We start from the raw sequence: 14,313 nt of genomic DNA, 5'->3' as shown, positions 1-14,313 counted from the left end.
AAGACCGGGAGAAAGGACGGCAACTATAACCCGGCTGTGAAACGGAAGATTGACTCATCCGACAGAACTCTCCGCAGCAAAAGTCGCCGAACTGCGGAAGGGCCATCAGCGGCGGAGGAAAAAGTACAAGAAAAATTTGAACGGCCAACAACGAGGTCCAAGCAGGATCACGACAGAAGTTTCCCGGTTCCACCAAGACCAGCTGCCTTCAAACGGCCAAGACCACAAGCAGAGGACAGAAGGAAGATGTTCAAGGGTGGCCGTAGTGGTGAAAAACGGAAGCTTCCAGAGGAAAGCACTGAAGGGCGAGCCCGTACAAGAAGGAGGATCAACCAAGCTACGGTCTGCAGCACCTTTAAAGACTGGGCCCAGAAAAGGATGTCTGAATATTACAAAGATAAGTAAAATTTTATGTTACTTTACAAACTTAAGTTAATCTTTCATTCTTACTGCAAGTGGCAGATTTCAAGAAGTTTTACCTCATGCGAGGTCTACCTTTATCGCCAAAAGGGCGAGAAATGAGTTGTGACCGATTTTCTTATTATGTTTTTCAATTACTCGCGCGTAAAACTAAAGTTGATGTATAATAGCGTTGTATAAAGACTTAAATATTGTAAAAAGTTATTGTATAAATTTTATTTAAAACATTCTAACAAGAAAGAAGTTTTAGTCTGAAAGACTTTTTGAAATGTAGTATTATTTCAATGTAGAAAGAATTGGCACTTGCTTTGAAAAGAATAGAAGTTAACAATGTACTACTAATGTATGTTTTCAAATGTGTAAAATTAACGGCATCTTGATATGTTCTTGTATACATGTGAACTGTTATTTTGAATGTTTAGAAATGACGTGATATGGTAAAAGTGAAAGTAATGTTCAAAAATTTGTAATCGTGTGACTGTAAAGATTAAATCATGGTGAATATGTGTTAAAGGTTGAATGATGTAGTTAGGCTCTCTGACGCTACACTTTAGAGTTAGCCACTTTCAGAATAGTACCCCAGGGTCTAGAGTTGAAATTAGGGTGTGTTAAGAGGTCTCGTATGTTGAATTTTAACACGTTAGTGTTTTGATTGTAGGAGGAAGTGTTGAACACATAGACAGAAACACATTCGTGTTTTGTGTTTTTACAACACATGTCAGAGAGCACGGGGAGAGATAATTAAAATAGTCATGAATGAAATAAGAATGTTAAGAAAAGTATATTCTATATGTTATTTGCAATGTCATTCTGTAACAGTTCATTAAACTAGTTTTCCTTCCAGATCTCTGGAAGGAACCAGAATTGAATAAAGCTCCTGTTTAGATGCAGTACAGATGAAAAAGAAAAAAGATTGTTGTATATTCCGGGAGCTGCTATTGTAACAAATTTCTTTCTTTTAAAATTTTCTAGTTTCTAGCGAAGTTGTGTTTGTAAAAGGTTGGCCTCGCGTTAGTTTCTAGAGCTAAAAGTTTTCAACAAGGTCGTTTTAGACCTCAGTTTCAAACTAATTAACTCTGGCGGGAAGTATGTAAGGATCTTAAGTTTTACTAACGTTTATTTTATTTTAAATCTTTACTATCACTTCTTATTTTCTACTTCCGGCCAGAATTATAAGCGTGAAGGAGTTTATGCAAAGTTGTCTGGCGAACGCCAAGTATTTAAGTGTGGCCTTTTTGCCAAGCAGAAGAGAGGAAGCCGTGAGTTCGAAGCAGGCCGCTTACCTTAGAAGTTACGCAGTTGCTACTTTGCCTTCCAGGCCAGAGGTTTTAATCCTCTTGATAAATTAAACGTATTGTAGTGTTCACAGTCTCTGTGCTACATACGCTTTCTGTTATTATAAGGCCAATCTTATTCTAAAGTTAAATTAGAGTTTAGTTTTATTTTGATATCTTTTAAGTTAGACCCCGAGTGGAGGGTCATTGTATTCCGAAGTACGGAAGTTATTGTATATAAAGAAAAATAAAGGGTTTTGTATACCCTTCGTCTGTATCCTGTCTACTTACTACAATTAGTGAACATAGCTTTAGTAAGCTCTCTGTTCTAGTCAGGTCATTGTATGTTTCCGAAGAAGGTTAGAAGAAACATTGAACCTGATAATACTGTTACTAATACCATTTGATTACTTACTAATACTGTTACTAATACCATTTCCTTACTTACTAATACTGTTACTAATACCATTTGATTACTTACTAATACTGTTACTAATACCATTTGATTATTAATACTGTTACTAATACCATTTGATTACTTACTAATACTGTTACTAATACCATTTGATTACTTACTAATACTGTTACTAATACCATTTGATTACTTACTAATACTGTTACTAATACCATTTGATTACTTACTAATACTGTTACTAATACCATTTGATTACTAATACTGTTACTAATACCATTTGATTACTAATACTGTTACTAATACCATTTGATTACTTACTAATACTGTTACTAATACCATTTCATTACCTTACTAATACTGTTACTAATACCATTTCATTACCTTACTAATACTGTTACTAATACCATTTGATTACTTACTAATACTGTTACTAATACCATTTTATTACTTACTAATACTAGAGTACAAATAAGTAAAAAGAATACAAATGGTACGAAGTACAAATAAATTAAAGTTAAGGAAACAAATGAAATCACGCTAAAAAGTACTGAAGACATTACAAAAATTTTGGGAACAAGTGAATTTTTTTCGAATTCATTTTCGACAAAACAAAATCCAAAAAGGTCGTCATAATCACAATTTTAAATGAATCTCTCGATTAAACTGTCAAATTAACAGCCTTTACAAGACAAATACCATGTAAAAACCGTGTAAAATATTGCTAATTTTCTTTTGAGAAAAAGAAAAAAAAAAAAAAGAGATATTACTTAGTTTTCACAGGGAAGGGGAAACTATGACCATAAAGTATAAAAAGGAAAAGAGTTCTGAGAAATTGGAACATTCGGTGTCTGGAATCTTCCATTTATTTCCTCTCACTACTTTTTCACTCTTACCTGTCAATGCTGATGGCGACAAGATTGAAAATAGAAGCAGTACTGCAGGTGACATCCAGGGCGATGTAGAAGTCGCACAGAGTCTCGCTCAACTCCCAGTCGACGTTTACCTGCGGAAAAAGAAGATCGGATAAAAATGAGAGCCCCATCACATGGCCAGAAATTAATTGCAGTTATAAAACGAATTTCTCGTTTTGAAAACATCTGCGTTTGATAAGCTATTAAGAAGACAGAGATGTAAAAAGATTTGAGAGGGGATTAATGTTGAGGCTTTTTTTCATCAAGAAGAAATATGAATAAGGAGATGATGAGCTGTTTTAAGAACCATGAGGAGATAATGCTCCAAAAATAATTAACTAGTTGAAAGTTGATAATAGCTTTTCGATTTTTGGTTCTTGAAGTTTATGCTCGAATGCTTAGTTAATTTATAATTATCAGTACATTTTGTAAGTTATTAGAATTATATAATGTTTTAAGTTATAATAGTGATTCTGGTACGCAAAAGAGAACTCAAAATTTTATCAGGATTATATTTTTATTTTTAAAGCGACGCAGATTAAGACACAGGAAAATTGAATGAATCAGAATTTTATTTACGGAAGCAATGAAACTAGTCCTCAAATCTTCTTTTATTGGTCATAAAATATAAACTTATAAGGCATGTTGTTGTTATTGTCTTGTCCATATTACATGGAACAATGGTTGCCACAGCCTACTTCAAAGAAAAGTTGGACTTCTATTTTCTACCCCCAATTTTGAGGAAGAGCACCCCGGGGCGATCCGGGAACCTCCCAACCCTTTTCCCTTTCACCAATACACAGGAGAGGACTTTCGGCTCACCCCGCATATTTAAAGTGCCGCCATGCCGCACCGCCACTATACATTTACAAACATCCAAATTTGCCTTCGGCCTTTAAAGAAATTATGTTTTAGTTCTGGTTTCACCAACAGATGGCGCCACTTGCTTATTCTTGTCCAGGCTTTCTTATCTTATCTAATCATTATTTCCTATCTTGTTCATTTGCGGTTTTGCAGCTGAGGATGGTGGTTCGGTAAAACCATCGAAACTAGTTCTGTGAAAATTTTGTAGTTTGACTTCTGAATTAGTATCCATGTCTTCTCCGGGATTCGAATTCGGGCCCTTCAGTACCACAGTAAGTAACCCTAACCACTATACCGTCTGGGCGACTCTCTTATTCAATTGGAATCTCTTATTCAATTGGAATCTCTTATTCAATTGGAATCAAATGGAATCTCTTATTCAATTGTCCTTCCTTCTCGAAAAGTTCTTATAACAAAAATGAAAAATTACTATCTCAATAAATGGAAAGTAAGCTGGGAAAATTCCTCTAAAAATCAATACCTGCTTAAAAGAATAAAAATCAAAAAAGATATGAAAATATGTAACAATATGGATGTAAACCAACTGATTACGGGGCACGGGAGATTACCGGCTTACTTACATCGTTTCCATCTCCAGGATAATGAATTATGCTTATTTTGTAAACAATCTGGTGATGTAAAACATTTCGTGAAGAACTGTATTCTTACCAAGAGTATGAGGGAGAAATATAAGATCTATAGTATAAGAAATGAAGACTTTGTTTATGATGATTTGATAGATTTTGCTAGGGATGTTATGCAAATTATAAACACAAACAAAGAAAAATTGGAATCTTGTGTTAATTAATGTTATTGTATATACTGTAACGTGAATATATTGGATTGTATGGAGATTTTTATGTATTGTATAAATTTTATTGGTTTTTAAATGCATAGTGATGTTTTTAATGTTTAAACGTTTTTAATGCTTTTAAAAGATTGACATTTATGAATGAAAATTTTGTATTTTAACTTGTACAAATTAAAAGTTTATTTATTTTAAAATTATACTAACCTTGGGACCCAATTTCACTGTCTTGAATTGTCTTGTGGTGTTTTGTATTTTATTTATATGTCTGTGTCTTGTCATTTTATTTTAACCTTTACACCGTGGAAATAATATAATGTAAAAATTAATCTGTTTTCGCAATCCCAAAAAAGAGAATATTGTAAAGTCACTCTGACTAGTTCATTGAGATGCGATAATGTAACTGCTTTAAAAGAACTTACCACTACCCAATTGTACAAATAATTATAAAATATTGTAAAACTTAAAAAATATTAAGATATATTATTTGATGATTATAGTTAAGGCCACTGGGAACTAGTGTCTCAGTGGTTAAGTCGACAATGATCCTTCTAAATGGAATTGTACAAAATCGGTAGCAGCATAGTTCCCTATTTTTGGGATTCCCAGTTTACCCTGTTTAATGACTTACATTGAATTTTAGAATGCAGTTGGTGTTTGAGGGTTTTGTATGGTTTTAATTTCTCTTGTTGGTGTTTCTGTGTTTAGCGACACAATTTTGGCTTAGGCCTTGAGTTTAGAAAATTCTTAATAGCTTTAATTTATTTTCACTGAAGAGTTTTGGATCCTTGTGTTGCCGCCTTGTTTGTGTTGTTCTTTTTGTGGTATGAAAGGTTCTGTGTTGTTTCCTTTTCTTTTGCTATTTTTCTAACTTTGTGAAATATTATTAATTTCCTCAGTTTAGTTAATGTATGCATGTTTGGTGTTAGCGGTTAGGCTTGCAACTTTATTCTTGTAAATTTTAGTTTGTTTTGTTTTCGTTATAATACCCTTTTTAGTTACCCGGAGCTTGGGCTTGGTTTCCAGACATCAGATTTTATAAATAAAATTCTAGAATAAAAGATTAATGACTTCAGTAAGTAAGATAGGATATGAACACGGCCGGCTCGTTGGCTGTTCTGTTGTTGGTTAGCTGAGCTAGTCCTCCTAATGTCATAAGATCGACTTCGTCGATCAGGGGGGACCGGGGGCTGCGCCCGTTTAATTACCGTCTAGGCGACTGTAAAGTATGTAACGTTAGAATTTATAATCCTCGTTTATTAATTTTATTAACGGTTTAAATGTTGACAATAATATTAAGAAATACGAGTATTTTTAAAATTATAAGTTTGTTATACTGGAAATCAATAGATCGCTATAATTTGAAACTAAAATTAAGATTTCTCGTGGCACGGTGCTAACAGTAACCACCTGAAATGATAATTTGCTAGTCTCGTGAGTTATTAGCGCAAAGAAGAACGACATGAAGCTCAGATTTGGTTATTAACGTAACGTAACGTAAAGTAATGCGACTCGAAAAAAGGAAGTGACTGACCACATATGTTTCAAAAATCAAAATATAAGTACTTCCTTTTCAGAGTTATATAGTCTTGTTAAAATTGTCCATCCGATTTCTCAGATAAGTATAATTATGTACCATTTAAAATTTATTAATTAGTTATGCATTAACCTTTTGAAGACGGGATGGCCATTATAGTGGCCATAGAGTCCTCTCTTTGAAAAGACGGGTTGTCCACTTTAGTGGCCATGTCTTTTTCCCCCATTTTCCAGGCTGAAAAGTGGGGTGAAATGTCAAATTTGACGTCCCTGGGGTTTGAACCTCTTATCTTTTTCAAAGGTCTTCCTTTTGCGACATAGATGCACCCCTCTGAGAATCCATTAAACTACACACAAGGATCTTTGTTGCAAAAAGGAAGTGATTTCTTAAAGGGGGGAAAGCATTCAGTTCAAGATTACCCGTCCTTTGGTAGCTTTTACTGCTACCAAAGCCCCGGCCTCAAAAGGTTAAATGTAATGAGAAATCTCCGAATTTTAGAATGTGAACAAACACTGATATTAAATGTCATGTCTTTTAATGAAGTGGTTTGCGCAATGTTGGATCAGTCTCCGCTGACCCAATGATTTATTTTATTTCATCTTAATGGTAGACTTCCAAATGTCTTAAGCCATGGGAAAAATGTTGGGTACCTGATGAAGTTCTACCCGTTTTTGTGTGCATATAAAAGGGCGAACAGCATCCAATCACTATCATGATAAATTGCTTCTTGCTATCTTTCCGGAAGAAGATGAATCCAATGCCGATAAAACTCTTGAGGTTTGAAGCTGAAAGAACTCTCTGAAAGACAATTTTCAGAGCTTCCATGTTGTCAAAGATCTTCGTAGTGAAGGAATATACTCGTAGTAATGAGCGAAAAAGGTCGAAATCTGCAGGGACGAAATCAAGGTATGCGGTAAAACTTACCAATCAAGTCTAGTATTATTTTCTGACTTGTCATTGCAGCAATATGCATGCTGGATGATAAACCCTTGGCAGGGAAGGGGTTATCATCCAGAGCAGAGCAATCCTTTGTCAACTGACCTGGTCGCTTCGATCGCAGTTGTTCTGCTAATTTATCCAGCTTAGATAGTAGAAGGTGACTGTAATGGTTTGATTAGGTTCCATGACCTCCTAATGAATTACTCCTTTCACATTCTACCACAGACTTAGTATATAATATATTCTTGGGATCAGGTTCTTGTTTGGACGTTGACAGAGGCAGTTCAGAAAGGCAAGGACTACGAGGCTTCACGTTCCGGTACCTAACCAGCTTATCATTTGTGACAATCTGTGGCAAGAAGTGACCCTTTTTATACTGGGAAAGTAAGAAAAAACACACGTGACTCTCTCTTCTCGATGAGTTGCATTCAGTTGATATGGAACCCAAAGACTGAAATTTGTGGTGGAACACAGCCACAAGCCTTCTTTACACTGTTGTTCCGTCTACGTGGAAAATTTCCCTCTAATTCCTGTACAATTAGATTCAAACTGATTGTTATGACTTGGTCCAGATCCACTCCGGAAAGCGCTGGTGGAGGCCCAGATCACGACTGATGCTGACAGCTTCTGTCGCTGTCCCTGAATTTTCGAAACCAACGACGGACCGACATGCATAAAGATGTAGCAGACAGCAAGCAATGTCTATTGTGATCCTTATTTGTCTCCATTTGATCGAAGCAAGACTTTCTCCAGTTACGAACCACTAATACACAGTCACTGGCTGCTGCTGCAATGTTCTCCCAAGAACAGGACTAGCGATTCTAGCTCTTGGAGGCCATCTATTACGCCAGAACACATTTTTCTAGTGACCTTATAAGGTGTTTCTCCTGCTTTCCTAGCGTGCCTTCGTGGTGTAGTGGTCTGCACGCTGGGCCGGTATTCCAGAGGTCTGTGGTTCGATTTCCGGCGAAGGCGTTTGCTCAATTTCATCTCTCCGGCCTCCAACAAATACCCAATATCTCTACAGTGGCGCCCGAACTAAAAGGGTTGTTGGATGATGATTCTCCGCACCCAGATTTGGCGATTGGGTCCCCTAAAAACCCAGTCGCCCTTTAAAAAGATGAGTATATAAGGTATTTCTCCCACTTTCCTAGCGTGTCTTCGTGGTGTCGTGGTTTGCACGCAGGATCGGTATTCCAGAGGTCCGTGGTTCGATTGCCGGCGAAGGCATTTGCTCACTTTTCACCTCTCCGCCCTCCAAAAAATACCTAATGTCTCTACAACCTATCATAAACGGATAGAACGTTTCCATGTAGCCATCATTTATGCTAAAAATATTGCAGTGGTACTACATACATCCCCAAGTCTACATGGTCTCACTTTTCGTATTGTTACTTTTACGGAGATAATAAAAATCGCGCAATAGAACAAAAAGGGCATGAATTTGATAATCACATTGACGTTGTTTGTGCTACTAAAATAGTTGCTCAGAATGCCCGTAAGTAAAATCTGTGCAGTTCTGTTTTCATTACATGTATTGTAAAATTTAATCAACAGGTTTGTGCATACGTTAAAATCTGTCTTATATTCCTATTCTTTCGTCTGCTTCCACCAGAATATGTAAATGGGAGGACTTTTAACGAAAGGAGGAGAAATTGGTATTGACCATCAGCTTAGAGCCAACTCTTCTGTGCGTAGTTGATGCTAAAGGCAAATTTCTGATCTGAAAAATTATTTTTTTGGCTCTTGCATATTAAATAATAACTTCTTGTAATTTAATGAACTAATTCTTAGGCTAGTATTCCTAGGCCGATTCATAGCTAGGCTAGAACTTAACTTGCATACAATACGTTTTTACGTGTTTTATCTGTCGTCTACGCAAACAACAGCAGTCAGTTTACGTTAAGTAACAGTTTATAATTACATGTTATATCTGTCCTATATACAAAATTTCGGCGTTCTGAAGCTACTCGTTCTTGAGTTATTCGAGATACGTACATACGTACGTACAAGCGCCATGAAAAAAATCTCTTCAGAATTAATTTTTAATCAGTTTCTTAATTTTTTTTTTGGGAAAAAAAAAAAAAAAAAAAAAAAAAAAAAAAAAAAAAAAAAAAAAGAGTTCTTTATTCTGTTCTTACGTACAGAGTTCACGCAGAAACATCGTTAAATTGCATTCGATAGCGGTCAAAATGATTATTTTTGTTGAAATATGGTACCCGGAATTTTTCATGATCGAGGAAGTAAAAAGGGAAAATTAATTGCTATATATTGCATTAGATTTCACATCCAAAAATACCTAAATTGATATCTTGCAGTTTGAGAAAGGTCTTTTAAAAACCCACATCAAATTATTTTTTTAACTAACGAAAAGCACTAACCAAAACTTTAAAACTGAACGGGTATTCTAAAGCTTTCTGATTTTAAGAACTGAATATTTTCGAAGTAAGATATAGTTGTTTTGATACCATATGAATATTTGTACAGACATTAGGAATTTTTTTGGAAGCAGGCAAGATGAAAAATGAGCAATCACCTTCGCCGGGAGTCGAACCACGGACCTCTGGAATACCAGTCCAGCGTGCAGAACCACTACACCACGAAGGTACGCTAGGAAGGCGGGAGAAATACCTTATATATTGAATGCTATTAATCATTGTGAACAGTCTGGTTTTTGCGAGCCTTGGTAACAGGTTCAGGTTCAGGTGGAAATGTAGTGGGACACCCAATGTTTACTATAAGTAATGTAGGTATAGTCCCACTACACTTCGGTTTATTTTTAAAGTAATATTCAAAATAGTACATATTATAATATAACACATAGTATAATATAACATAATATAACAGTATAAATAGTATGTTGATATTTTGATTGATATATCTATTAGATATAATTAAAGTAGTTATAATAGCTATAATAATAGTACTCGTAGGCTAACAGTCATAATTTATAACAGTTCTTAATAGTTCCTTGAGATAAAGTTTATTATATGAATTTGTATCTTCTTCCTCTTCTTTTTCCCTTTTTTACTATATCATTATTATTGCAAGTGTTTGTTTTTAAGATAATTAGATAATAAAAGTTTTAGATGAATTGCAGCTTCAAAAATGAATTTTGACATTAATTACATTAGTGCTAACATAAATGTCTGCCTATTGAAGATAGATATTTGATTGTATTTTCTATTTTATTTTTTAAATGTTTGTTGGTAATTGCAAAACGAAGGAAGGCATTGATATTTGAATTAGGCAATTTAATATGAGTTGACTTTGTAAAGGGACATTGAATAATATAATGGATTGGATCACCTTTATTTCCACATACACATTGCTCAAAGTTAGAGATGTTGAATCTGAAGAAGTATGTGGGAAATGGCCCATGTCCAGTTAAAAAGCGGTTTATATTACCATTGACCATTGTACATGTATCATTTACATGAGGTGCTATTTGATGTAATTGTCTTCCTGAATTTATTGTTGTCCATTCTTCTTCCCACATTTGCAGGCTGATTTTATGTAGATATTTCTTGAGGTATGATTTCGGCCAGGAGATTTTTCTTGAAGGGATATTATTGTTGGTAGTAGCTGATTTGGCTGCTGAATCGGCTTCTTCGTTACCAAGAACTCCGACGTGAGCCTTTATCCAATAAATGTTTGGTGATATTTGAGGACATTGGATAATTTTGTTAAAAATATCTTGAATTATTTCAGATGTATGTTTGAGATTTTGTAGAGCTAGTATTGCTGATTGACTATCCGAGAAAATACTGATTTTTTGTAAATTGTTATCGATAGAGTATTCTATTGCCATTCGAATTGTGTGTAATTCTGCTTGGAAGATACTATTTTCCTTGGAGAGACGATTTTGGACAGTTATTTTCTGGGTTTGATCAATTTGTATTATACATGCACAGCCATGTATAATACAAATTGATCAAACCCAGAATATCTTATAATAACATTTTTTAAACATGGATTTTAACTTTTTAATGGCAATGATTAATGGCGAGTGTTTAGCTTTCTTTCAGAAACAAACTATCAAGCTGGCGTAGATTTGCAATCCACCAAACTGACTTCCAAATTATAAACACATCTCGAAGTCAACCGATCGTTTCATTCTGATTAATCTCTTTTCTTCGCGGTTGGTAGATTCTTTTATGCCCATATTCGGGAATAAAATAAGAAATAGTTTATTCCTAACAGCACAATGTCTGCGGTTGTCAGATTCAGATGGATTCCGGGTTCAATATGACAGGGCAAGAAGTGGTAAGATTGAATTATTTGAAGAGGAATGAAACAAATGTCAGAGATCGTTCAGTGAGAAAATTTCTTTGACACTTCATTTCGCTGTAAGGGTATAGCATTGTACCACTCATAATCGCATGTGTATGCTGTTATATAAATAAAATATTTATAAATAAACGAGTATACGCCAAGAAATCTCAATCACAGTTAGTTTTCTTGTTTAAAATTCCCTTTTTCTTGTCAAAGAATTTTATTAAATCACAGAATCGTTAAAACATTGAACGCGTTTAAGATTTTTGTGTTTATATGAAAATATTTAAGGGGACTCATACACCTTAAACCCCTCATGATCTTCGAATATGTGACTGTTGCAAGAATTGGGATATTTTATTTATTTTAAAAGCAATTACTTCCAACCTTTTACAGGTGACTACATAACATAGCTGCTTTGGAAACTAGTAACCAGAAAGTTTGTGTTGCCACAAATATTTTTGTAATTCAATCCTCTTTGTGACAAAATATTTCGCCATGTTTCAACCTTGCGCGCATGATATTTTAAAAATGGGTTATGGTACATACCTGAAATTGGATGGAATTCTTTATATGGGCACTATTTTCGAACTGAACCAACAATCTGATGAATATTTTAATATTGAAAAATTTTATGGACGAAAATATTACAAATTTTGTTAGTAAAATACATTTTATAAACTCAACTCAAAATCAAATAAAAATTTGACATGAAATTTTTAGAATTTTAGGTTCACAGTAGTTTCCAAATGTTATAAAAGCTATATATTAAATATGGAATTAAATTATGAAACAGAATGCTTTAAACTGTGCGCGCAAGTTGGAAACATGACGAAAAATGTAGTCACAAAGTGGATTAAATTCTAAAACTATTTGTGGCAACACAATCTTTCTGATGACTATTTCAGAAAGCAGCTATATTATAGAGTCAGCTGTAAAAAATTGGTAATAACTGCTTTTAAAATAAATAAGTTATCCCAATTCTTGCAACAGTCACCTATTCGAACATCTTATGGGTTTTAAGGTGTATGAGTCCCCTTAAGCCTAGTCTAGATAAGATAATATTTTCTGAAAGCTGTCATATCTTCTTTAGTAGAGGACTTTCTAACAGAAAGCAGCTTATACGCAGTTAAAGTTATGAATAGCTTGCCTCTACGCTATTTAACCGTTTGACATATATGTCTCACTAAAAGTTGAAAAATTACTGCTGGGTTAAAAACTACTTAAAATCTCCTGAATGCTGGGGATCATCTTCCGATAGTTGGAAAATCAAGACGCCACCGTGCTCGTTGTACACAAACGAACATAGAGGAAAGAACAAATACGAGCTGCTCAATGTGTAATGTTATGCAAAGAATGCTTTGTCCTGTACCATGTGATGTAAAATCTATTTCGGTGCTATTCTGTTTTGAGGACCGTAAAAAATTTTCAGTGAAAATGTATGCAGTAAAGCGCCAAATCTAGCAAACGCGCCCAGCGCGCCAAATCTAGCGTACGCGCTGATTTCAGATTGCGTAAATTTATATAGTTCTATATTTCTTAAGACGCCATTGAAATACTAGTTTAATTTTTATATCCTTTTCTGATTTTAAATCCTTTTTTGATATCCTATGGATTTAACAATTTGGGAATTGCACATGACGAAAAGTCGGCAATAGAATTTTGGGAAAATAGCAGAATCACCCACTGCTTGACGCGTTTTTAAGAATGGCACATACTCGGTATCTATGTGCCCATCGACCTATTTTCACTTAAAAAAAATATATCCCAGAATTGCACAAAAATGGCACTGCGCACACTCTTGGCTTTATCCATGTACACATCGACCTATTTTCACTTAAAAAGTAAAAGAAAATTGACAAATATCCAGTTGTTTTTACCCTTGTAAAAAGCGGCGAACAAATAAGTGAGCGATTCTGCACTTCACCGAGAATATTTTCAAAGAAAAGGCATCATTCATTATAAAAAATACGTTTGAACAACCAACGAGATAAAATTATGCTTTAGCGATAAGTCGGTAGCGAAATAGCGATGCAGGCATCCATTCAGTTATGTTTAGCAATTTTTATATAAATTATAATAAATGATTTGAAATAATTATTTACTCTTATGCTTCCATTCATTCATGTTTAGCCTTTTTTATATAAATTACAATAATAAAAATGTATTATATGAAATTAACCTTTCATCTAAATTAAAACATCAATCTTAAAAAGTTTTTTACTATTATACTTCCTTTCTTGCGTTAGGGTTGCCGCAATTATTTTTGGCAGCACTGGCATCAACAATAGTTTGGCGATTTTTTACGGCCCTCAAAACCGAACAGTACCTCTGTTTCATATAGTAAAGTTTTCCAGAATAACAGGTGTGTTTATATTCAGTCGATCGCTACGTGAGGGACATATGTCTCCCACCATTAACTACGCATATATGTCCATATTTGTCCCAGCCTTTGGCTGGTAAACTGTTTGTCAAAAAAATAAAAAATGCTAAATTGACCTTATTTATGACATATTTTGTTCACTTGAATAGAAAACCGGGTAAACAAAATATTAAATTCATAGTGAAAAGGGTTACCGGAATAAAATAGTCATTGTGAAATATATGTAATGTTTGTGAAGCGTAGTCCTGATGGCATAGTGGCAGGCTAGACGAACATATGATGCCGACACAGAAATGAATTAGACCAGCTTTTCTTAAATTGTGGGTAGCGACCCCCATGGGAGTTGCGGGACTTGCAACAGGGGGGTCGCATAAATTTAGCATTTTTTTGGTATTATATATACCAAAAAAATAATTATTATAATAATTTTACAATTACCAAATATTTTTACACAATGCATCTGAAAATAGATAAAGATAAGACAATA

At 34.5% G+C, this 14,313-nt stretch overlaps 1 protein-coding gene across 7 annotated transcripts in view; it reads right to left on the bottom strand.

The window, feature by feature from the left end:
- Positions 1-14,313, bottom strand: part of LOC118186077 (dopamine D2-like receptor) — a 766,047-nt gene that overhangs the window by 71,380 nt on the left and 680,354 nt on the right. For all 7 annotated transcript variants that reach the window (XM_085812739.1, XM_085812755.1, XM_085812749.1 and 4 more), the window contains one exon: positions 3,003-3,112. In XM_085812739.1, the coding sequence (XP_085668865.1) occupies positions 3,003-3,112 (110 nt within the window). The remainder of the gene's footprint in view (positions 1-3,002; positions 3,113-14,313) is intronic.

This window comes from Stegodyphus dumicola, chromosome 1 (genome assembly GCF_044657685.1).
Source record: "Stegodyphus dumicola isolate Sdum_Otavi_A_Nest chromosome 1, ASM4465768v1".
In the NCBI taxonomy this organism is placed as follows: domain Eukaryota; kingdom Metazoa; phylum Arthropoda; class Arachnida; order Araneae; family Eresidae; genus Stegodyphus; species Stegodyphus dumicola.
The sequence above is the reverse complement of the archived record's forward strand: the minus strand, read 5'-3'. Positions and strand labels throughout refer to the sequence as shown.